A 22754-nucleotide genomic window follows, 5' to 3' on the forward strand; every position below is an offset into this window, starting at 1 on the left:
CCAATTTTATAGATCCCAGCTACTGAGAGTATTCTGAATGCTAAAGGAGACTACAAAAAGGCGTTGCTGTATTGCTGGTGTTGCCTGGCAAGACACAGAAATTTCTGTGAGCTTTTTGAAGGTGACAGTGCAAATCCCTGTGTTAAACACAATCCTCTGATGTTTCTGATTTTTTTTTAATATCCAATCTAGGCACACATGTGGGCACAGGATGCTTTTTCAGGCTGTTTGTCCAAGTAAGCAACACCTTTAGGACTCCAGGAAGAGGCTACCCTATGATGACGGGTTCAGAGTCTCTGGCACTAGCTCAGGACCAACAGTCAACTCTCGAAATTCTTCAAAATCCAGCAGCTAAGTAGTTTCCTATTGGACGAAAAGAGGAAAGTGGAGCTGAAACTCCTCCAGTCAGCTCAAGAAGACAATGAACTTTTCAGTAAGACAGTTTTGATCATCTATTTATGTAGATGAGCAATAAAGTGTCAGGGCTTCTCCTTTCCTCGTTTCTTTTTTTTTTTTTTTTTTTTTTTGCCTGTGTGTAGAAAACTCAATCAGTATACAAACAGCGAGTTTGTTGGGTTTGTGTTTATGCTTGGTAACTTGTAGCTCTATTCACATTCTAAACTGGATTCTTTTCACTTTATTGCATGGTCACTTATTTTCTTTTGGTTGTCATGAAAACGAGGGATTTCTTGCTGGCTGCTAGAAAGAAATTTCCTAGAGAACAAAGTTACAACCAGTTGCTCCAAATGGGTACCCATAGCCGTCCAACTATAAAACAGCCAAGAAAGATGCAAAACTGGTAAACCCTGCTTTTTCCTGCAGAGGCAAAGAGCAATTCAGTGGTTGCAAAGCTCCTGGACTGCCACGTGCCAAATCACCTCTGTAATCAGCATTGCCTTTGCTAGAGTAGAACATCTTTTGGTTTGTTTCTGGTGTGACCCGATTGCATTTTCAGGCCATCTCATCTCTGGCTCCTACTATCAGGGACCAATAAATCTCATCTTTGACCTCAGAGGGAATTTGGCAGCTATCCCTGCAGGAGAGGTGGCAGATGGCAGTGTATCCATCAATCGCTGACATCAATAAAGCTGGAGAAAGCAAGCAGCAGAGGAGAGGCTGGGAAGTGAAACCAACCCCCCCCCCCGCCTTTTCCTGTCCTCTTTCCTGCTGCTTTATCTCGTAGTCTGAAATGGCTTTTCCTCAATTTTGGTCACTCTAGAAATGTTAGTCCAGTAAGAATTCACTTGGGGTAATGCTTAATAGGTTTAGAAATTTCGTTTGGAGGCAAAAAAGCACAAGGGGTGACAACAAATAATTTGGTGTGGGTGTGTCTATTTTCCCCTGAGTTCCACAGGTTTCTTGGTGGTATTTCCAAGAGTTCTTCTCAGTAAAACTCAATTGAAGGGGACTTCCCCTGACTTATTCCTTTGGTTAACAAAGCCACTGAGAGCTCCTTCCTGCTCACATACAGAAATAGAGAAAAGTGTCAGTGATGTGCTTGCACTGAAAATGAAATGATCCGGATGGCTCTCTGTTCATCAAGAGATGCATTAGTGACCATGTCCTACATTGCCCTCCCCACTGAGACTGGGACATGTAGGGCTTCAGAGAAACAATAAGAACATGAAAACTTGGGCAGAGCTGAGGGAAGGTTTATAGTCAGCAGAGAGAGAAATGTGCTGGAGAAAGCAAACAGCAAAGGTAGGGAGGGGAGATAAAACAAGGGAGATAACAAAAGGGTAGCAGAGGCGAGGCTCAGAGTCTGGGGGAGACATCTGACAAGTGACGGGGACTTGTCACACAACCAGAAGAAAGGCAGCAATGAGAAAATGGGTAGTAAAAACTGTGCTGAGAATCACATGAGCAGCTCATCCAGAGCCTGCACTCCAGAAGCCAAAGTTCAAAGGCAGGGATGCTCCCATGGTTTTTATGGCTCACTTCTAGGTCATTCTATTAAAGAGATTCTAAATTTGACAATTCCTAATGTTCAAAGAGGTTTAGATGGTTTTAAATCTGTTCAGCTCATCCCTGTTTGAGATAAACATGAATGGCCCAGTTGTTCATTTTAATAAAAATCAAATAAAAAAGAGTCATCCAGCGCCACAGAAGGACATGTTAGAAGGGGCTCTCTCACTGAAGAGGAAAGTGAAGATGGTGCAGCTTCATTCCATCTCAGATGACCTGACTCTGGTCACTATCAAACCAGTAATTGCCACCTTGAGGCTTCTACAGGCCAAAGTTGGATTAAGGCATTTGATTTTCCCAAGCATGTTAAGCTCTTTGCAGTTCCTTTAGTGGATTTAGCCAGGCAATTGATGCATCCTTTTGAAATCTAGCCTTTTTTATGAAGTGGGCTGTGGAAGGCATAATGCCCTTTATTAATTGATGCCCACCCATTATTTGTAAGATTTAGCCTTGATCCAGGAATAATTATAAAATTGTGTCTCAAAAAAATATCAACCAAAAAACCTGTGAAACCTGTGATGGCATCCTCAAAAATCTTGTGATCTTGTGTAGAGAGTCTATGGCCTTGTTGGCCCCCTCACCAGGTATTTGGCAGTTGGAAGAAAAGCAAAATATACCCTAATATTTTGCATAAATTCTCCTTGCCACTGTTCAAACCTTTAACTTATTTAAGGCTTTTTTTTTTTTTTTCCTTCTGAATACCTGTGAGCAAAGAAGGTAAATTCCCTTCCGGATATTTGTTTATTAGCTTGGTTTGGCTTGGTTTGGTTTGTTGTTTGTTTTGTTTTGTTTTGTTTTGTTTTGTTTTGGTTGGTGGCTTTTTTTGTGTGTTAGTTTGTTTTTGAATATTGTGAGTGGCTTAGGTTTTGCCAGCTCACGTTCAGCACAGTCATACCCTTAACTGAAAGTCCTACAGTTCCTGTTTGAGAGAGCAGAGTGTTTCAATTTCCACTGTGCAAACAGGTGGCCTAGTGTAAAATCACCTGCTTTTGTGCCAAGGCTACACAGAAGAAAAAGAGAGATCAGCTGGCCTCTAAAATTGCCCTCATTTATATATCCACATATTTTGAAAAAGCATGGCACAAAATAAGAGTGGCCTGTGTTCCTGCCACAAGAACGCTCCAGCCGTTACAGAATATCCTGTGATTGTCCCAAAAAGCAGAGAATGCCTGTCTGTTTGAAAGAAAGCTTAGAAAAATGCCTGTGCAATTCTTTCCCTCACAGAGCAGTGGTCCAAGTGAACTGAGAAAGCGGCAGGTATTTAATAGGTTATCTCCACTTTCTGTACTCTCTTAATATTCCTCAAGCATAGTAATCTCATTCCCAACTGTTGCTTACATCATACAGAACAAAACAATGCAAGAATCCATTTTAAAAACATTAACGTGTTTCACGAAATCCATCTGTTTTGCTACAGATGAGCTGTTTGGCTATTTTATCCATGTGCATGGTATTTGTGTGTGAGATTTGCCCTGTCAAATGCCCCGAGGGATTAATTCCCAGAGTCTACAGTCCCAGGAGTGGATTGCGTCCGGAGCTCTAGGAAGAGCTGTCCTGCTTTTCAGTGTGCTAAATCCCCCAGGGCGGTTCCACAGGCAGCAACCTCCGGGCAGGACTAACCTCGGGAGGAAAAGAACACACAGCACAGGGTGAGTGTGTCAGCAGCGGCAGATGACGCAAACAGCGACACCTTCACACTGGGAAGTCACGAAATCCATCAGTGCTGACTGAAGTATTTTGGGCTTGTCAAGCGTCATTGTTTTGGACTTCTCCTGACCTCACTTAGCAGAATGGTGCCACCGCCTGTAAGCTTTTTCTTCAGTATTTGCCTGATAAGTAGCTCTGTAGCTACTCTCTCTCATCAAATCATTAAATGGTAATGCAGTTGTTAGTTCGCCCTGCCCAGTTCGAATAAATTTTGCAGCCAGAAACCATTCCCAGTTCATTAAGTGCCTGACCTCAGCATTAACACCCCTTCTGCTCGGGTTGCCTTGGAAACAAAGCTTCCTGTGCGTAATCCAAGCTTATCTAGCTCTTTATCCTACATGTGACCCTTAATTACTTGCTAAATTAGAATGGTTTTCTGAAAATCACAAGAGGAGGTTAATATGTTCTTCCAGAGCTGGTCAAGCTAAGATGACACCAAATTCACAGGGAATTCAAATTCCATGATCCCTGAAGGCGTCTCTTTCAGAAGGAAGATGAACTTTCCCAATGGGAGGCAGTGTGCCATGATAATGCTCCTGTCACTCACTTTCCTTGCCCTGCTTGTCCAGACCCAGCTTAATCCAGTGTAAACAACGGACTAAGTAAATATCAGGTTGATTAATTACGGTGCAAGATTCAGTAACCACTTGTCTTCTGTAATTAACATTGTAATTGAAATTAAATAATACACTTTCACACACAAATTGCTGGCCTAGGAGGAGGAGCCAGGGAGAATCCTCAAGGCTGTGACAGAGAGATGAAGCACAGAAAAACAGGGCTCAATATATTAATTGTTTTTTTGGTTTTTTTTAATTGTGGTACATCTTAAGAAATTCTTCTATCAAAAAAATAGGGTTTTTTGAAGGCTGGATTGATGATCTTAGAGGTCTTTTCCAACCTTAATAATTTTATTATTCTAAAAAATAAAAAAATGTTACTTCCTGATGTCTTGGAGTAGAGATGAAATCGGGTTGGATTGTTGAAGAATAGCTTAAAACTTCTGAAAGTCCACCTTCCCTTCACTGATTTGATAAACAGACATAACGAGAAAAGGAAATGCTCTCTAAGATGCCCAGTGCTTTTCCTATCCATTGTTTCCAGGGGCAACTCAAGGACAGTGAGTCTTTGGCTTCAATGAGTGTCTTTATAAAGCTGTGGTAAGGCTCAAATGCTAAGACATGGTCTCGGGAGAAACCAAAAGTAAAACCCTCTGTGACTTCCACACAGCATTTAATTAACTGCACATGTATTAAAGCACAGCCAGTGCAAAAAACCCAGTCAGTTTCAGCATTCCCATCTATTGTGACACAGAATATAGTTCTGCCTGTGTGCAAAGGCTTGCTTTCAGGGGTATTTATAAAAATCATGGACTGATCACTGAGATGGGAGGAGACCAGACAGGTCTTGCATTTCTGCTCAAAATCCTCAAGTTCAACACAAGATACCTCAAATGTTTATTAGCATAAGCAGTGGTTCTTCCCACACTTTTTAAGAGTGCACTCACTGGAGCCTCATTTGTTTTCCTTTTTTCTCCTCTGCCCTTTCCAGTGTGGGCGTGTTAATGTGTCCAAATGCTCAGAGCTCTGGAGGCTGAAGGAGAGATTTATAGTTACTGTGTGTTCACAGGGGTTTGACTTCCCTGATGAGACCTATGGAAAATATAATGGCATTTTTGTAAGAATAATGACAGAGAAATTACACTAACTACTTCCAGGCAGAATTTGAAACAATGAAGGTATTTAATTTGTTATAATTTTACAGAATTATGTTCATACAGATTACCAACCTGCCAGTGCTCCCAGTCCCTGCCAATCTAATTGTGTTTCAGGCCAGCGGGCCATTTTCTATTCTCTTTGATGAGCCTTCATTTCCCTATTACTGGGTTTGAATTCAAATGTAATTTTCAGGACAGAATTCAAGAAGTTCTTACAAATAGGAAACATTTTTGTTTCCTCTAGTGAGCTCATGTAGCAAAAGAATTTGAAGAGACTTAACTTGAAGAGTCTAAACTGCTAATATCTATAATTTTGGGAGTCTCTAGATGTTTTTCCCGAATGTCACAGTGGATTGGAGGGCAGCTTTCCATGCCTGCAAAGAAGACTTTTAAAGGAGTTTCCATTTTCAAAGGAGGTTTTACAAATCCTCCATGCACAATTGCCAAGACAGCATCTATGCCAATGCCTCTAAGTGGCAAAATTTTAGCCTGCTTTCACATGTGTGCGTGAGTGGGTAAGAGGGAATTGTTTCAATGCTTGTGCTTTTGGGTTTCTAGTCTCCTTCAGTGTGGTTCTGGTATTTTATAGGCATAAATTCTGAGGTTACTGGCAAATGGAGGAAGCAGACAGGAGAGGGCCACATGCTGCTCTGTTTGGACCCCTGATGCACACACCATTTTATCCTCCTGAAGTAATTCTAGAATTTTACCTCAAAAATTACTTTCTAGATCCTTAAAGAACAGAAAAACAGCTGAGTTTCCTGTGTCTAGAAAGCTGCCAAGAAGAGACTCCCAATTCCCTTGACATCTCCCACGTATATGTTCTAAAAAAGCAAAATAGATTCATAAATCAAGGATGGTTTGGAATATTGTTGGATGGAAGACACTATACAAAACAAAACATCAAGCACTTCTTTCTCTATAGAAACAAGTGTTAACTGGTCAAGAATACTCAATGTATTTATATGTAGAAATTCTAAAATTTATCTCAGAAACATTTTGCTTGCCAAGTATTACCTGGTCATATATTTGCTTACTCTTCTGTGTAGCGGAAAAAGTGAGAATGTAATGTTTTACTTTCACCCATGCTGAAGGAAATGTGTGCCATTTTAGAAAAAGAACTTAATCTCTCCCAAATGCCTCCAAGATCATCCTCTTTTTTAGCAGGCTCCGAACCTACTTACCGAGTCTTATATTGCTCATACTCACAGATTAAGAGGAAAAGAAGGGATGTCAGAATCAAATGGGTATGAAAAATGTAGAACAAAACCCAAGAGTGTAAAGAAACTGAAAAAATAAAACCCATCCTGATAACTATTTTCTTCTCCAATAAGGCTGTAAGACAGGCTGCTGAATGAAAATGGAGAGAATGAAAAAGGAAGCTCTCAGCTGTTGCTTCGGTGGTTGATTTAACTCTGAGACAAGCCCTGCCCCCGCTCTGTGACGCTGCACACTGACAAACAGCCGTGTTTCTCATCTTGGCACTGTCGGGGACTCTCCCCACCTGTCACCGCTGTCATCTGGCACGGCTGGCGGCTGCCTGTCACCTGAGGTTTGTTTTGCTCACCTCTGCGGAAGGTTGGTCTGGCATGTTGGGAAAAACAGTGTGGATTTTCCTGCGGGACTTCCGACTACTCTGCAAACGAACTGAAAAGAGCCCGTGGAAGTGCGGTCTTTGCTAAGAAAGTAATACTGAGGGGAACGAACAGGGTATTTATCTTTCAGACATTCTGTGCACTGCTAGCGGCTCGCAGCTGTCTGAGAGGCCGCACGAACGCGGCTGACCCGCACAGCAACTCACAGCCCCCGGCCCCTCGGACCCGGGGCAGCTCGGAAATTCACCGGGAGGGACCGTGCCCGCTTCGCGGCCCGCTCCCCGCCGCGCTCCCCGCCCTCAGCCCCGCCAGGTTCCCGCCCTCAGCCCCGCCGGGTTCCCGCCCCAGTTCCCGCCCTCAGCCCCGCCCTTAGCCCGGCCCGGTTCCCGCCCTCAGCCCCGCCCTTAGCCCGGCCCGGTTCCCGCCCTCAGCCCCGCCCTGTTCCCGGCCCGGTTCCCGGCCTCAGCCCCGCCCTGTTCCCGGCCCGGTTCCCGCCCTCAGCCCCGCCCTGTTCCCGGCCCGGTTCCGCCCTTAGCCCGGCCCGGTTCCCGCCCTCAGCCCCGCCCTGTTCCCGGCCCGGTTCCCGCCCTCAGCCCCGCCCTTAGCCCGGCCCGGTTCCCGCCCTCAGCTCCGCCCTGTTCCCGGCCCGGTTCCCGCCCTCAGCCCCGCCCTGTTCCCGGCCCGGTTCCCGCCCTCAGCTCCGCCCTCACCTCGGTCCCGCCTCCCTCCCCGCCCCGCACGCGCCCGCCCCCGCGCTCGTCCAATCAGGGGCCGCCCCGCTGGCCCTGGGCATTGCCCCGCAGCTCGGCCAAGATGGCGGCGCCGCTCACCCCGCTCGTGCTGCTGCTCGCCCTCGGCCGCCCGGCGCTCTCCGGTGCGCAGGCCACGGAAGGCGCGGCGGCTGCGCCGCATCGGCGCTTCGAGTACAAGTACAGCTTCAAGGGGCCGCACCTGGTGCAGGCGGATGGCACGGTGCCGTTCTGGGTGCACACGGGCAGTAAGTGCCGGGCGGGAGTGACGGGGCCGGGCTGGTGGCGTTCCTGAGGTGGAGGCAGCGGTGTCCGGTCGGGGGACGCGGGGTCTCGGGGAGAAGCCGCGGGCGAAGCTGGCCGTCGGTGCCGGCCGTGCCCTCGGGCTCCACGTGGCACCAGAGGCGCAGAGAAGATACTGCGGTGACGAGGAAGTGTCCGGGCCCGCCCGGGCTCCCACCTGCGGTGCGAAGGCACCTATGGCCTCCTGGTGTGGCGGCTGCGGGCCTGGCCAGGGGACTCGTGGCGCTGCCGGGAAGTGCTGATGTGTCACTGCTGCCGCGCTCGAGGTCGCCCCGGGCCGTGCTGCCAGACAAACTGTTGGGTTTCGTCGTCTCAAAGCTCGAAATGCAAAGGGGGCCTTGGCAAATAGGACTTGGCTGAACAACGTCTGTTTCTGTGCGCTCTGGGTTAAGGGTTCCGTTGTGCTCCGAAAGGCTTGTTGCCCTTCCTGAGTGTCCCCCATTGTGAAAGGTGTTGGCATTTACAGTTCCACCTTCACGTGGTTTCCTTCACGTAGTTTCTCTGCAGTGGTTTCGGTTTTTGTCAGACTTTAATTTAGTTGCTACTCCTTAATTCTTAAATATACCTTTTCTTATTTGATATTATGATACAAGTGACATGAAGGCAACTGTCTATAGATGAGTTTTTTTCCCCTTTTTCAAGAAAATAATCCCTAAAAGCAATGTTATTTAATGCGAGCAAATGAATCTCTCTCTGAATGTGTGCCTGTTGTTCTTTTACACTGCTAAACAGAAAGTTAGAACATCTTGTTTCCTTTCTAGATGCCATCCCAAGTGCAGATCAGATCCGTATAACAACCTCCTTGAAAAGCCAGAAGGGCTCAGTGTGGACAAAAAACAAATCAATATTTGAATATTGGGAAGTGGAAGTGACCTTTCGAGTTACAGGAAGAGGCCGCATTGGAGCTGATGGATTGGTAGGAGCAGTTTCACCTAACTGAGAAAAACAAATGTGCTTTAAAAGTGAATCTTGACTTATGACCTTTTGCTTTCTTCATAGGCAATCTGGTTTACAGAAGAGCAAGGCTTGGAAGGTCCTGTTTTCGGGGCAGCTGATAAATGGAACGGTGTTGGAATTTTCTTTGATTCATTTGACAATGATGGAAAGGTTGGTTGGAAGGAAACTCTTGCAGCAAAGACGACAAATTAATTTCCTGCCTGTTGAGGAAGAAACTAGGATGTTGTTTTCTTACTCTTCCCCTCTTTCACTTCAAAGGGATAAAATAAAATAGTTAAGTTTCCCTTATACTGGAAACTCCCATTTTTGTGCGTGTCTTCAGAGATGCTGTTTTTCTTGGAAGAAATTTGCTTTGAGCAGCTCAGCAGCAAAGATTTTGTTGCAGATGAGGATGACAGTTGCTGTTTTCAATTCTCAGTTTTCCAGTCCAGAATGATCCTGAAACATAAACAATACATAGTAGGTCTGCTTTGGTGCTTTTGCTTTCCCTGCACAACTCTGGCTTGTTTTTAGACATTTTAGACTGATTTTAGCAGAAGGCTTTCAGAGATGTTGCTGATGTTTCACTTCAAATTAAACTAATCCATTTGTGTGCCATTTCTTTCCCTAGAAAAACAATCCCGGAGTGATTGTTGTAGGCAACAATGGAAAGCTGCTGTATGACCATCAGAAGTAAGTTTATTTTCAGTGTTATTGCTGAATGCTTGCTTTTGAATGATGAAATGTTCCATGAAACCCTTTGAGAAGCATTATAAAAGCTTCTTTCATATGAAACTTTGTTGTTTCCTTTACATTTGAGGGTTTCTATTTGTTAACACACTGCTTTGCCAGTAACAGCAGAGAAATTTGCAACTGATGGCTATTTTATTGGCAAATGCCTTTTGGGATGGCTGAACTCAGATAAATATAGGTACAGTACAAACTATTGCTTATGGGGATCCTCCACACACAGCTAATAATTGGAAGAAGTGACTAACTGAAAGAAAATTGCTGTTACTAAAATTGATTGGATTAATTTTGATTTCTGATTGTTTATCAACAGCACAATGGGCACCTTTTTGGATTTTGGAGAGGAGAGGTATCTAGCTTAGTTGGTGCAGTCACTACAGCTTATTTCCATTAGGTTCCCGGGTGCAGGAATATATCTGAAAATTGTATCTTAGAATGTATCTCAGAAAACAGATTTCCCCATTGCTGCATTCCCTCTGCATTGTGTCCTGTGTACAGCATGTAGTACTGGAGATCCCTGCAGAAAGCTCAGTGCAATTACAGAACAGCCTGGAAAAGCTTGCAGATTGAAAAACTGCAGTGAGAACTTAGTGAGAGTAAAAACTTAGTGAGAGTCAGACACTTTTTTGTCCCAACTGATTAATCATAACACAGAGTTTTACCGATGCTCTCTTTTTGCACAGCGATGGATCCACGCAAGCACTGGCATCCTGTCAGAGGGACTTTCGGAACAAGCCCTATCCTGTGCGAGTCAAGATCACATACTACCAAAAAACACTGACTGTAAGTCTGAAATAACAGAATTACTTGTCTTTCTCAGCTTCTTAAATGTGAGACTGGGTTTTCACGGAGTTGCAACAACGGAGTTCCAGTGTTGGAAACATGGGGCTTGGCAGCAGAGGTTGGAAGGAGGTACTGTGTTTAAATGCTACACAGGTTCTTGTGGCTGCATTAGAATGCAGGTATTGCTGATTTTTCTAATGTCACTTAGGAGGCAGTCGCACAAACACACTCATGATGTGTTCAAACCCTTCTGTTGCTCTTGACTTGCCTGGAGACATGTCCCAAGGTCAGGATCTGTTTAAGCTATAGGTGATCGAGCTGCTCCTGAGCTTGGTATTTCTTAAGCTGATGTAAGAGTTGCAGAGGGTTTTATAGCTGATTTTTGAACCAGAGGTTCTTGAAATGTGGCTAAAAAGCTAAAACTATTCAACAGTAGATTTAAATTTTCTACTTGGGGCTTCTTACCTCCAAAAAATAGTAGGGCTTTCAAGACTAAAGATTAAAACCCACTGGTATAAGGGAGTCTTTAAGACTTCTTAAATACTAGCTGATTGTGAATTCCTTCTAGGTAAGGAGAGAAAAATACTAACGTGGTGTGGGTTGTGAAAGCTACAGAGTGTGTGTTTGTCACTGTCTGATCTCTTCTGGAAAGGTGCTGTTCATATATTCATAGGTAGCAGCCATAAGGTGCACAGCTATCATTTTGTAGTAGAAGTTTCTCTAAAAGTAAACATGACTGCACCTAGACGAGGGCAGACCTTGTACTGTGTTGTAATGGGAAAAGCTGTCTCTCTTGAATGGAAGTTAAACTTCAGTCTCCAAGGCTGCTCTGTTCTCACCTGGGCCCTGATGCCTCCTCTAGGAACTCCTCTGTCCCAGATGTTGCTGCTAAACTTAGTAGTTCCCTCTTTCTCCAGGGATGCATTTTGCAGAATCTCCTTATGCTTTGAATCAGAACTGCAAGAGATGACTGGTGTAGATCTGTGTAGTTCTGTGTTGCCCAGAACCTTCTTGGGATGTGGACTTTTGCAAATAGAATGCTTATGTAAAATGTTGGTAAAATCTCTCTCTCAGAAAAGAAATAGTTTTTGGTTTCTTGTATGAGCTACTGAGTTACCTAGTAAGTTGTATTTTGTGAGCATTATTGTAAACTGACAAAACAATTAACAAAAATGTGGTGAAAATCCTAAGTGTTTGTCCTTTTAGGTATTAATTAATAATGGCTTTACTCCGGATAAAGAAGACTATGAATTTTGTGCCAAAGTGGAAGATATGGTGTTGCCATCACAAGGGTACTTTGGAATATCTGCAGCCACAGGGGGACTTGCAGGTAGAAAATGTTAAAAATTATGGCAAATGCTGTGAGGACTTGCAAGGCTTGCAATAGAGGTTGGTTGGGTGGTTGGGTTTTTACTATCAGTGTTGATCCATTATACTAATTTTTGACCATGATGGTGTAATTAACCCTCTTGCAATCCCAAATTACTGACATGCTTTGGACTTTACCTGACTCCAGCTAAAGAATTTTCGTTTTTTCCTGACAAAGCCCCCGTATAGTCTCATTCCTTGCTGCACAAACACTTGTGAGGATGCTGTTTTTTGAAGACCCTTTGCAAGTGGAAGGTTGGCTTGGGAATTAGAGACATTTGTAAGGTGGTTTTTTTTGTTTGTTTGTTGAACACAGATGACCATGATGTGCTGTCATTTCTGACCTTCCAGCTGACTGAACCTGGGAAGGAAGCAGTAAGAATTTTTATGCATGATTAGTAAAATATTTTATTGTACATGTTATTGTATGTGCAGCACCAGATTATGGTATTTCCTCTTAAGTCACACGTGGCATTTCTGTTTCACAATTTTGGCATGTAGTCGTGCTGTCATGTGGTTTAGAAAAATTAAACTAGTATTGTAATATTTCAATAATATTGTCATTAGTACTCTCAAGACCAGAATTCTGGAAGCAACAAAACTCATTATGTTAAATCAAACCACGCAGTACTATAAAGTACATTTTCTTTTGGAAGTGGGCAAATATCTGTTCTCACTTTCAACTTTCCCTACTTCTAGGGTGATTCTGTACTGCTAAACAGCATTTATCCTTGTAAAACTTGTTTTAATTTTCTATTGGGAAAATTTTCTAATTGATCTACATGGGAATGTGTGATTTTTCACTTCAGCTACATGTATGAATGTGCTGCAGTAATTTTGTCATGTGTTCACATCTGAAATCTGAACGGGAGAGTCAGTTGTGTTAAGAGTGGGGGAGAACATGAAAAAATCTTACACGTGCCCTTCCCTCCAATAATGTTTTAAAGCCAACACCAGATGCAGAAATCCCTCAGAAAGATAAAGAGAAGTATCAAGAAGAGTTTGAACACTTTCAGCAAGAATTGGATAAGAAGAAGGAAGAATTTCAAAGGGAACATCCTGATGTGCAAGGACAGCCAGGCAAGTTATTTGAGCTATTTTTCAGTTGTCCAGGAACACATTTGTTTTCCAGCATGTTCAGAACTAGGGATACTCTGGCTGATCTTGCTAAAGTCCCACTGATGTTACTTACATTATTTTAAAATATTTACTGTAATTTGTTTCCTGTTTCTAAAGTTATCCTGGTGGTGCCTGTATTGAGAATAAAATGAGTGACTGGAAACATGGTGGGAATTATGAACAACAGAAGGGAGAGAAGGTCATGCATCTCTGTAAAGTGGTGATTAAGACAGCATGGCCTTTTTTCATTATTTAAAGGACATCTTTTTGGTCTGTTTCTGCACATTGATAGAAAACGTTTTTAAAGGTGGGCTAGTGCATATCTTGGAATGTGTGCTTACCATGGAAAAGCTTTTTAATGCTTGCCTAATGGTGGGCAGACAAGAACCCGATTATTTGAAAATATAATGGAAGCCATTTGTTACTTCTGTGGATTCTAATAGCTGTATGCAACTACAAATACACTGGGAATCTACTTTGGGCATCTATACATGAAATTTTAGGTTGTCATCTTTATTGCACAGTGATGACTGTTCTAAAGGTCCTATAGGTTATTTTGATCTGCATTTTTGAGATACGGTTCAGCCTTTCTTTGGTAAGAAATAATGCCTTTGCCAGAGTCTTTTGGACGTTGGGATGATGAAGTTGTAGGAGAAGGTAGATGGATGTGCATATGTTAAGGGAGCAAGAAGAATGATCCATTGCAACTTGTGAGGAATGTGCACATGTGTGAAAAGCCCCTGTGTTTTTTTCTTAGCAGCAGATGATGCTTTTGAAACTGTGAGTGATCGTGAACTGAGGCAAATTTTTGAGGGGCAGAATCGAATTCATCTGGAAATCAAACAGCTTAACAGACAACTGGACATGATTCTGGATGAGCAGAGGAAATATGTCTCTGCAGTCACAGAGGAGATTGCCAAAAGAGGAGCTGGGATTCCAGGTCAGCAGGGACAGGTAAATAAAACCCATGGTGAGTCAGAGCCCAGCCTGATTTCAGCAGTGGGATCCATTTGTTTTTTCCAAGATATGTTGATCTGTTTCCTCCCCCTGCCCCTACCAGGTTTCGCAGCAAGAGATAGAGATGGTTGTGAAAACCCAAGAAGAGGTCATTAGACAAGTAAAGGAAATAAGGTAAACACTTCCCAAATATTATGGCTGTATTTTGAATTTTATTATTTCCGTTTAAATCCTGTGTGTTATTTCAGTGGGACAGTATTGACAAACTTGATGTTTGTGTTAGTTCCTTAGTGAAGACTCCCTGCATATATTTAATTTCTGTAATAACGTCAATTCATGCCCCAAGGATTGCTAAGTGCCCTAATTTGTCTCTTTTTTATAATGAAATTCCATTATTTTTATTACAAAATTCAACAGGTAAGTTCAGCCTCTTTAAAAACAATGAAGTAAACCTCTTATCTTGAACGTGCTATACTGCTAAAATAGATTTGTGAAGATGCTTGTGTTTGATGGGGATGTCTCAGTACTTCTTTTAAGATGTTTTACTGTTGCTGTCTTAATCAGGAATGGCTTTAAGCTGGTTTAGCCCTTCATTTGTAGCAGCTAAAACATTACTTACCTTGTATTTAAAAAAAAAACGGAGAAAAACAATTCCTTCAGTTGTGCTTCCCCCCGTATTAGTTTAAGGGCAGCTCCTGTGATTTATCTAAGTAGGTCAGTTTTTTGTAGAATGAAGATTAAGAGTGCTTCCATTTTTGCACTTGTTCTTCCACAGAAGCTTTTATGTTAATATTCTTGATAAATCTTTATACCTTGCAAGCAAATTAGATTTTCTTGTTAACATTGGCAGTCTGCCCTTTTAGTGACTACTTACCAGCTCACAGTTTGCATAACATCATCTTAATACTTTTCTTAGATTAAAGAAATGCTTTATTTAGAGAGAGAAATAAACAGCCCCTCTGTGCATCGCTTGTCATCCCGCAGGAAAAGGACTTAGTGGCCAAGTAATTTTCTTGGCAAGATTGTGGATTTCTTAATCACCTGATTATAGAAGAATCTTGCATGTTCCTACAGTAGAAACTGTCAGCAGGGTGTTAGTATTGCAAAAGTCAATATAAATTCAATTTGATACAGCCCGTGTCTATTCAGGGAAGTTATTTTGCTTTTAACAAAGTCTCAATCAGTCTGGAGGAAGGTGGGTGTGCAGATTTCTGTTCATTATGTAGAGATGGTTCTGTTAGGTGGGAGAAGAACCAAGTGAGTGTCCCACTTGTTTTGTACCACTGTGAGGTGCGTGGAAAGACAGAATTACCATCAGTGGCTATTAGGCAGTGGGCATGACAGGTTATTTAAGATAAAACCTTCCAGTGAGAAATTTACTTCTAAAATGTATTCTTATAACACTAATTGCAAGTCCAGGTAAATGGAAAATTGCTGACCACTCTACAGAGAGTTTGGAATGCTCCATGAAAGCATTGAAGTATGCTTCCATCTGGACCAAATGGAAAGTTTTAAGTAAATTAAAAAGAAATCCAAAGGCATACATTTTGATTGTCTATTCTGTTAATAATGAAGAGATTATCATTCACGTGATAAATATTTTAGCTGTAGAATAATCCTCTTTGCAACTCAAAAGAAACAGCACAGTAGGAGAAAATTATATAAACATATTGATTAGAGTTTAAGGGTTTTTTCTCTCATTGACTAGTTTACCTCAAACCAAATTAGTTATGAAACCTCAGCTTTTTCTGGATTTAATTTCATTTGTTGTAGAAGGAAAATGAATTCACAATAAGACAATATTAAGTATTTTGACAATGCATATGGGAATTGAGTTCCTCACATAAATGGTAATCACAAAACAAGGATGTATCTAAATCTTTTCTTATCCCTAAAGCCTCTTCCTTGTTTTTATTTCTTACATGACTGATTTTATTTATTTGTTTGTTTGTTTGTTTTTCAAACAGCTTCTGGGTTTCTTCAAGATTGCATTAAACTCTGCTGATGCTAAAGCATTGGCCAGGACCTCAGACAGAACTCTTGTTCTATAGCCCTCAGCAGTCAGGCAGACAAAGCAGATGTCTGGCAACAGAATATTTGCTAGTTCTTATTCTCAGCATGACTGAGAGATGGGGCACTCTACAAATGGCAACTATCTGCACAATTAACTATTTTTAAAAATTGTAGTTTGACTAAAGGGTTACTTCTTGAGAGGTATTCTTGAAAGCTAGTAAAATTTGCTGCCTTTTGGTGCAACTGTGTATTTCAGCCTAATTCTAATGAGCTAAAAGCTGTCCAGAATAACTGCTATTTGTAGAAAAGCTGGTTTGTTACTTGTCTTGTTTCAGAAATTCTGTGACTGAAGCTCTGAGATCCATCAGTGGGGCTCAACACCCTGGCTCTGCAGGAGTCTATGAAACAACACAGCACTTCAATGACATCAAAGAACACCTTCATGTAGTAAAGAGGGACATAGAGCATTTAGTGCAACGCAACATGGTAATTTATGTGCCGGGAGTGTAAAGCGTGAGTGTAACACGGCTTTCTTTGGCTGTTAGTGAAAAGCAGTGCAATTGCTCCAGCATGCAATTTAGGGAGCAATTAATCCTTCATTAAGCTGCTTCAGTAAAACTATGCTGCCTTGACCTAACTGCATGATCTGGGTCTTGATGAGAAGTTTTGCACAAAGAGCATGATTTTTAGTCTAATTTCCTGTGGAAACAAGGTCAAGCAATTAGGTTTTCTAGGTGCTTTTTTTTGTGTTTTTCCCCCTACTTAACAGCTCTATACAGAGGAGATTCTGTGGTGCTTCTCCACACAAGGGAGAGCTTTAATCAGGGAAAACTCAGGCAGGCTTTGCTTAAGGCTTCTTAATGCAAAAAAAAAAAAAAAAAAAAAAGATGGTGTTCATATTCAGGAGTACCTTAGTCTAGCCTAGGTAGCAATTAAGCTGATGTAGCTTATGATCTGTAGAAGGTCCTTGATTAATTTACCATATTTATGTATTCTTTCCCACATAAACCTCAATTTAACATCAGGCAATTCATCTGAGAAATGGAAAGGTGGAAGGGGAGAGTGAGATGAGGATTAAGATTATTTTTTCAGAGTACTGTCATTTCTCTCCATCTTCTGATTTTTACATCACATTACAAAGCCCTTGTTTTGTAAGTCTTTTGATGGGATGTCTTGTTTGCTCTTTTCTTGTTTTTTTAGCCATCCAGTGAGAAACAAAAGTGTCCAGAGTTGCCACCGTTTCCATCCTGCTTATCTACAGTGCATTTCTTCATATTTGTGGCAGTGCAAACTGTGTTATTCATTGGTTATGTAATGTATAGGTAAGTCTTCTGTGGCTTAAAGACAGCAGGGCAAATAGTTTTAAAACTACTGACTGATAATGTCATTGGAATGGTATCATTGTGTTAATCTTGTTAAAACAAGCAATCATTCAGATTGGAAGAGACCTTGGGAGGTCTCCAGTTCAATCTTCTGCTCCAAACAGAGTCCACACTGAATTCAGATAGTGTCACTTGGGATTTAAACTGGTCAGGTCTTCAAAAACCTCTAAGAATGCAAAATTTACCACTGTTCCAGAACCCACTGGAAATGTTGAATTATCATGTTGAAGTTTGGTTTATTCTACCTCCATTCAGCCACCGTTTATCAGGTGGGAACTTGACCTGGTTCAACCTGACTGTTTTTTCTTTTTTTTTTTTCTTTTTTTCTTTTTTTTCTTTTTTTCTTTTTTCTTTTTTCTTTTTTTCTTTTTTTTTTCTTTTTTTTTTTCTTTTTCTTTTTCTTTTTCTTTTTCTTTTTCTTTTTCTTTTTCTTTCTAGGCTAATTGGGATGTCTTTCTCTTCTCTTCCCCCTCCTTGTGATGTCATAATGTTGAAATTGCATTAATGAAAAGGATAACCTCCATGCTTGGTAGTCTTTTTGCCATGAACTGGAACAATGATTTCCAAGACAAACAAGGAGCTGGTCCCCTCCAGTTCTTTGTCATGCATTTGTAATTCTAGGACCTGAATGTGGTTGATCCACAGTGTCTGTATCCACTAAGAAAATTAATGATCTGTGCCAGAGGGAAAAGGAAATCCCACTTAAAGTCAATTCTTTCCCTGCTTAGTTGCATGGGTTTCCTTTTCTCAGGTGATATTTAGGCAAATCAGATCCTGAGAAGCTTCAGAAAATGTTCAAGAGTATTTTAAAAGTGAGTTTGTTTGTTCATGTGGGGTTGTTTGGTTTTTTTTTTTTCCTTTTGTGTCTGATGCAAAATTGGAACTACAGTGATTCTTTGTGAATAGAAAAAAATATATTCTCTTTTTGTGCTATGGCTTATATTTTCTCTAAGTTGTTATTGATAAGGAATGGAATCTTCTAATACTCAAATAAATGAAAATTTAAAGCAGTTAGCTAGTTTGAAATTAAAAAGACTTGAAGAATTATTTTCTGCCTTTTCTTTCAGGAGCCAACAAGAAGCAGCAGCCAAAAAGTTCTTTTGATGACCTGTTCTGTTTGTGTGTACATAACAGCAGTCTGTATGCACAGAAAATTCTACACTTCTGTAAATGAGGGAAATTTTAGTGTTGGATATACTTCAATATTATAAATTATTGAATTTTGTTAAATAAAATGAGTTTCCATTTAAAGTGTTGATGCTAAAAACAGGGAGCAAATGCTGAATGGGGTAAGACTGTGCACCCTGCCTGTGTTTTCAGTTGACTTTTTCATAACTATTGAAAGGCAAACTCCCCATTCCTCTGCTTTTGTTAAGATTCCAGAGGAGGAGTTGAAACACCCAGGCTTGGTGTTTGTTCAGAGTGTAAATTGCAGATGGATGATTTGTGCAGAAAACTTGCTACTGTGTGTCCTGACATAGCAGTTAAAAAAAAAAAAGAAAATAAAAAGAAGGTAAAAAAATCCCAGACCTCAAAGAACTGTTCTTCTGTGGGGTTTGGGTTTTTTTGGCGGGTAAGAATTTATTATAAACACTTTATTTGTTTACCACTTGGATTTAACAGTCTAAGAATATTTTAGTTAATTCTTATTTAAACACTTTTTAATATGTGGACACAAAGACAGGCCTTTAAGACCCTGACTCTTGATACATGATGTAAAAAAACAATTATACAGAACATGCAAAGAAAGGCTTTTCTCCCTGTTTTACAGTTTGATTTTGGGCAGTGAGAAAAAATGTGATAAAGTAGTTTCTTCAAGTATGTCATGGGGCTGATACATTTTTTCATGGTTTCAAGTCTGTCTGTAATTTTTTGGGGAGATTTATGGAACTCTTCCAGCAAAGGTGGTTGCTTTATCCATCTTCCAATCTGATTGTATCAAGGATATATTTAGTGTGTGAATTTGTCTTTACTTTTCTAAAGCTGTCTTGTGTCTTTCACATGTCAAGTACAGATGTTTTGTTTTAAATCTTGACATGGTGAGTATTGTAAACTGCAGCTATTGAGTGTTAACCCATTTCTTCACAAACTTGCTTCAGACATGTTTGTTAGTCTGTAGAATCAGTATTTTGTGTCAATTCCTGTTTGGATATCAAAAGCATAAGACTGAATATGTGATTTTGATACTGCTTATCAAGTGAACATTTGCTTCAGGAAAGAAAGAAAGCAGAGGGCCCAACTTAGGAATGTGAAATTAATTAATTTTGCCTTGTTTACATATCTGTGGTAACTTTGTCCTTGAGTTGTATGTAGAATTAGAGTAAGTATTTCTCTGGTTTCCTAAATGCTATAAAATACACAAATGCATCAGGATATTTCACTTAGAACTGTTAATTTGTTTGTTTGAATCTGCAAAAATGATATGTAATGTGACTACTCTTATTGCATTTCTGCAGTCTGCTTCCTTGGAGTGCAACACGTGCTGCCAAATTCACTGTAATGAAGAACACTTCAGTATTGTGCCTGTCAGTTTGGAGAAATGATAAATCTATGCAACATATTTTGTTACTTTAAGTACAGTGTCCAAAAACTGAATGTCTGTGCTATACTAAGAAAATGACACTGGCTACACACCAATTAACACATCTGCAGTATGGAGAATACTCCAAGTGGTACAGCTTTATAGATTCGTTTCTAAATTTGAGCAGATTTTGCTGTACTAATGAGAGAAACTACTGCCTCAGGCTAATCAATGAATAAACAACTTTTCAGATAAAGCAGAATAACCCACTGAAATTTATCTCTTCAGTTCTTTCAACACCAGCAAATATTTCCAGGTGCCTTGAGTCTAAGCTATTACAACCCGGACTCTTGTAATGAAACTTAATATATTTTCTTAAATGGTTCTGAAATTGTACAGTGGTGCTTCCTTTCAGTTGCAGACCTTGTTGCATCAGTGCAACATCCAAACAGAACTCCTCTCACAGCAGGCTTTGCAAAACCTCTTATGCAGAAAGTATTTTGATACATATCTGGCAGAATGAGGAGCAGTTCTGATGTGTCCATTGGAATAAGCCTGGATTTTTGTTACTGTGAAGTTACCCACCCATTCCTTTGATTTAAAGCTGGAGCAGCCCATACTTCTGTTTGTTTGGTTAGAAAGAAGAGCAGGTTAGGGATGATGTCTAGAAGGAAACTTGAAGCCTACAGTTTTCTCTTCAGGAGGAGGCTGCTGGATCAGACATGTCTCGCACATGCAATGAGAAATCTTCTGTGGTAGGGAACAGAAGGTCTAATATGGAACACCAGAAAACTGGTAACTTTGCTTCATGATTCATTTCACAGTTGTCTCCCCTTGGAGCTTCCATAACTCACTGGATTAAAAGAAAACGCCCAACTGCCCAGCTCAAATTTCGTCCTGTGTGTTCTTGAAGTGATAGCAACAAATAAGGATTCTAAGAATATTTTTCAGTCAATGTAGCCTCCTGCTAAGTGTCTTTCAGCAGTGACAGTGTTTGATTCTTATCCAGTAAGATTTCACAGCTAGGAGGAAAGACATGGAATGCAGCTGGACAATATTAGGGAGAAAAGTTATATTTGAATTGTGGATAACAAGTGCAAATATTTGGCAATGATCAGATAATGGGATTGTTCTGGTGGGGGTTTATTAAACACACAGTCATCCCTGAATCTTTCACAAGTCAAATGCACAATATGGTTTGTAAATTACCTGGTTTATGGTTAATTAACTGCTCTGGTTTGTAACTTCTGTGGGAAGAAAGTTTCTCAAAGGATCAATAACCATAACACCAAAAAATGTCTACTGGGTTTTTTTTATTATTGTTTTAAATTCAAACAGCTGACAGTTTCATGTTTGTTTCTGACTGATGTAAATTGATACTTGGAGTTCAGAGATAGCCTTATTTGAATAAAGGTGCATATTTTTAGTAAGCCTTTTTCTTTTCATTTGGTACATGTCCATGAAATCTAAGCAAGTGTATTTGAAGCATTCTTTACCCTCAGTTCAGTGTCAGAACACTTAGAGATCTGGGTTCAGTTCTACACTGGGGAGTTAATAGCATTCTGAGTCTGAATTCCCTCTGTGACTGTCACTTTTCCCCAGCCAGAAGGAAGTTTTTTAGCACACAGAGGACAGGAATCTTGAATTGAATCTATTCAAGCTGACAAAACCCTAACATATTTCTTTTGATGGTCCAGCTGCTAGAAAAGGCAACATCCTCTTGGTAGAGGGATGAAGAAGGGGGCGGAGTCCTGGTTCTTTCAAGAACACCTAAGTATTTTTGCATTATGTGACTGATAGGAACACAGAATCTAGAAAAGATTGGGAGTTTGAATGGCATTTTTGCGCTGGCCTCCCTCTAGAATTTGCCTGTTCGAGCCTGAATTCTGTGCTGGGGTTAGAGATCTGTGTGTTCTTTGGGTGTGGAACACAAGTTTTTATATATCACCCACTTTCATCAGGTAAAACAGGAACAGAGTCTTTAATTTTGATTTCACTTAAGCTAGAAGGAAAAGACAGATTTAAAGCAAAGTGACAACATGAGTACTTAATTAGCTGCTGTCTTGTATGTTTTCATGAAGTCTGGGATTCCTGTAATCAACAAAAAGCAGTAAGTTTTTAAACTGCAATAGAGCACCTACCTGGAACAGAATTACTCGGGGGGTACTGGCTGAGTTGTGCCTTTTGTCACCAGTCTCCTGTGTTTCTCAGCAGCTTCAGTGCCAATAGGCCCAGTAACTTTTAAAGCCCTTTTTGTTATCTTTGATCTCAAAATTAACATGGGAAAGCCTTTTGCTGATTGATTGCAAGGTTGAGAGCTGGAGGGCCAGACCTCTTAGCAGTCCCTCCCCAAGCCAGTCCTTGCCTTTCTCAATCCTGTGAAAGCATCACTTCTAGGCACAAAATTATGTTAGAAACATTTCTAGAGGGACCAAAGCCTACAGCAAAGTCAGGGAAGTTTCTTTTCAGTAAAGACCAACAGCACAAAGCTTAGCAGGTACCGCTTTCCATACACTTGGAGAAGACTATTGAGACCTAGCAAAAAATCAGCGTTTGCAAGGTTCCAGCTAGGAGAATTTTAAATAAAGATGAAGTAGTTGTTACTTGGAATTCATGATTCTGAGTTATAGTTTCAAAAGGAAAGAGTTTCTTGTTTAGTCACTAATAATTCAGTATTTCAGAATGTCCTGTGGTTGTTTTTTTCTTGTTGTTTTGGTTTGGGTTTTTTGTTTGTTTGGTTGATTGGTTGGTTGGTTTGGGTTTTTTGTGATTTTTTTTTTTTTTTTTTTTTTTTTTTTTTTTGTGTGTGTGTGTGTGTGTGTGTGTGTGTGTGTGTGTTTTGTTTTTCTTTTTTTTTTTTAATAGTAATAGATCTGCTTTAATTAGAAAGGC

General features: G+C 40.8%; 1 protein-coding gene and 1 long non-coding RNA gene across 4 annotated transcripts; one reads left to right on the forward strand and one right to left on the reverse strand.

The window, feature by feature from the left end:
* Positions 1–4466: 4466 nt before the first annotated feature.
* Positions 4467–7891, reverse strand: LOC128821850 (uncharacterized). 2 transcript variants are annotated; one of them, XR_008441251.1, is made up of 4 exons: positions 7812–7891; positions 6954–7033; positions 6097–6210; positions 4467–5262 (listed from the first exon to the last, which is right to left on the reverse strand). It is a non-coding gene; the product is annotated as an uncharacterized LOC128821850 (long non-coding RNA). The 2 variants fall into 2 exon arrangements; XR_008441250.1 differs by lacking the exon at positions 7812–7891 and having other exon boundaries at positions 6954–7245.
* On the forward strand, positions 7786–21292 carry LMAN1 (lectin, mannose binding 1). 2 transcript variants are annotated; one of them, XM_054003207.1, is made up of 13 exons: positions 7786–7978; positions 8795–8949; positions 9033–9140; positions 9601–9662; positions 10403–10502; positions 11709–11832; positions 12187–12245; positions 12818–12950; positions 13747–13943; positions 14050–14120; positions 16295–16445; positions 17160–17281; positions 18409–21292. In XM_054003207.1, the coding sequence occupies exons 1-13, from the start codon at positions 7795–7797 to the stop codon at positions 18443–18445; spliced, it is 1503 nt and encodes a 500-aa protein (XP_053859182.1). In that variant the 5' UTR covers positions 7786–7794; the 3' UTR covers positions 18446–21292. The 2 variants fall into 2 exon arrangements, with proteins under 2 accessions (XP_053859182.1, XP_053859183.1); XM_054003208.1 differs by having other exon boundaries at positions 13750–13943.
* Positions 21293–22754: the final 1462 nt, after the last annotated feature.

This window comes from Vidua macroura, chromosome Z (genome assembly GCF_024509145.1).
Source record: "Vidua macroura isolate BioBank_ID:100142 chromosome Z, ASM2450914v1, whole genome shotgun sequence".
Lineage (NCBI taxonomy): Eukaryota > Metazoa > Chordata > Aves > Passeriformes > Viduidae > Vidua > Vidua macroura.

Coding starts and splice junctions, on each gene's coding strand:
- LMAN1 (XM_054003207.1), top strand. CDS start 7,795: ATGGCGGCGCCGCTCACCCCGCTCGTGCTGCTGCTCGCCCTCGGCCGC. Junction 9,663..10,402: donor CTGCTGTATGACCATCAGAA/GTAAGTTTATTT, acceptor CTTTTTGCACAG/CGATGGATCCACGCAAGCAC. Junction 12,246..12,817: donor CTGAACCTGGGAAGGAAGCA/GTAAGAATTTTT, acceptor AATGTTTTAAAG/CCAACACCAGATGCAGAAAT.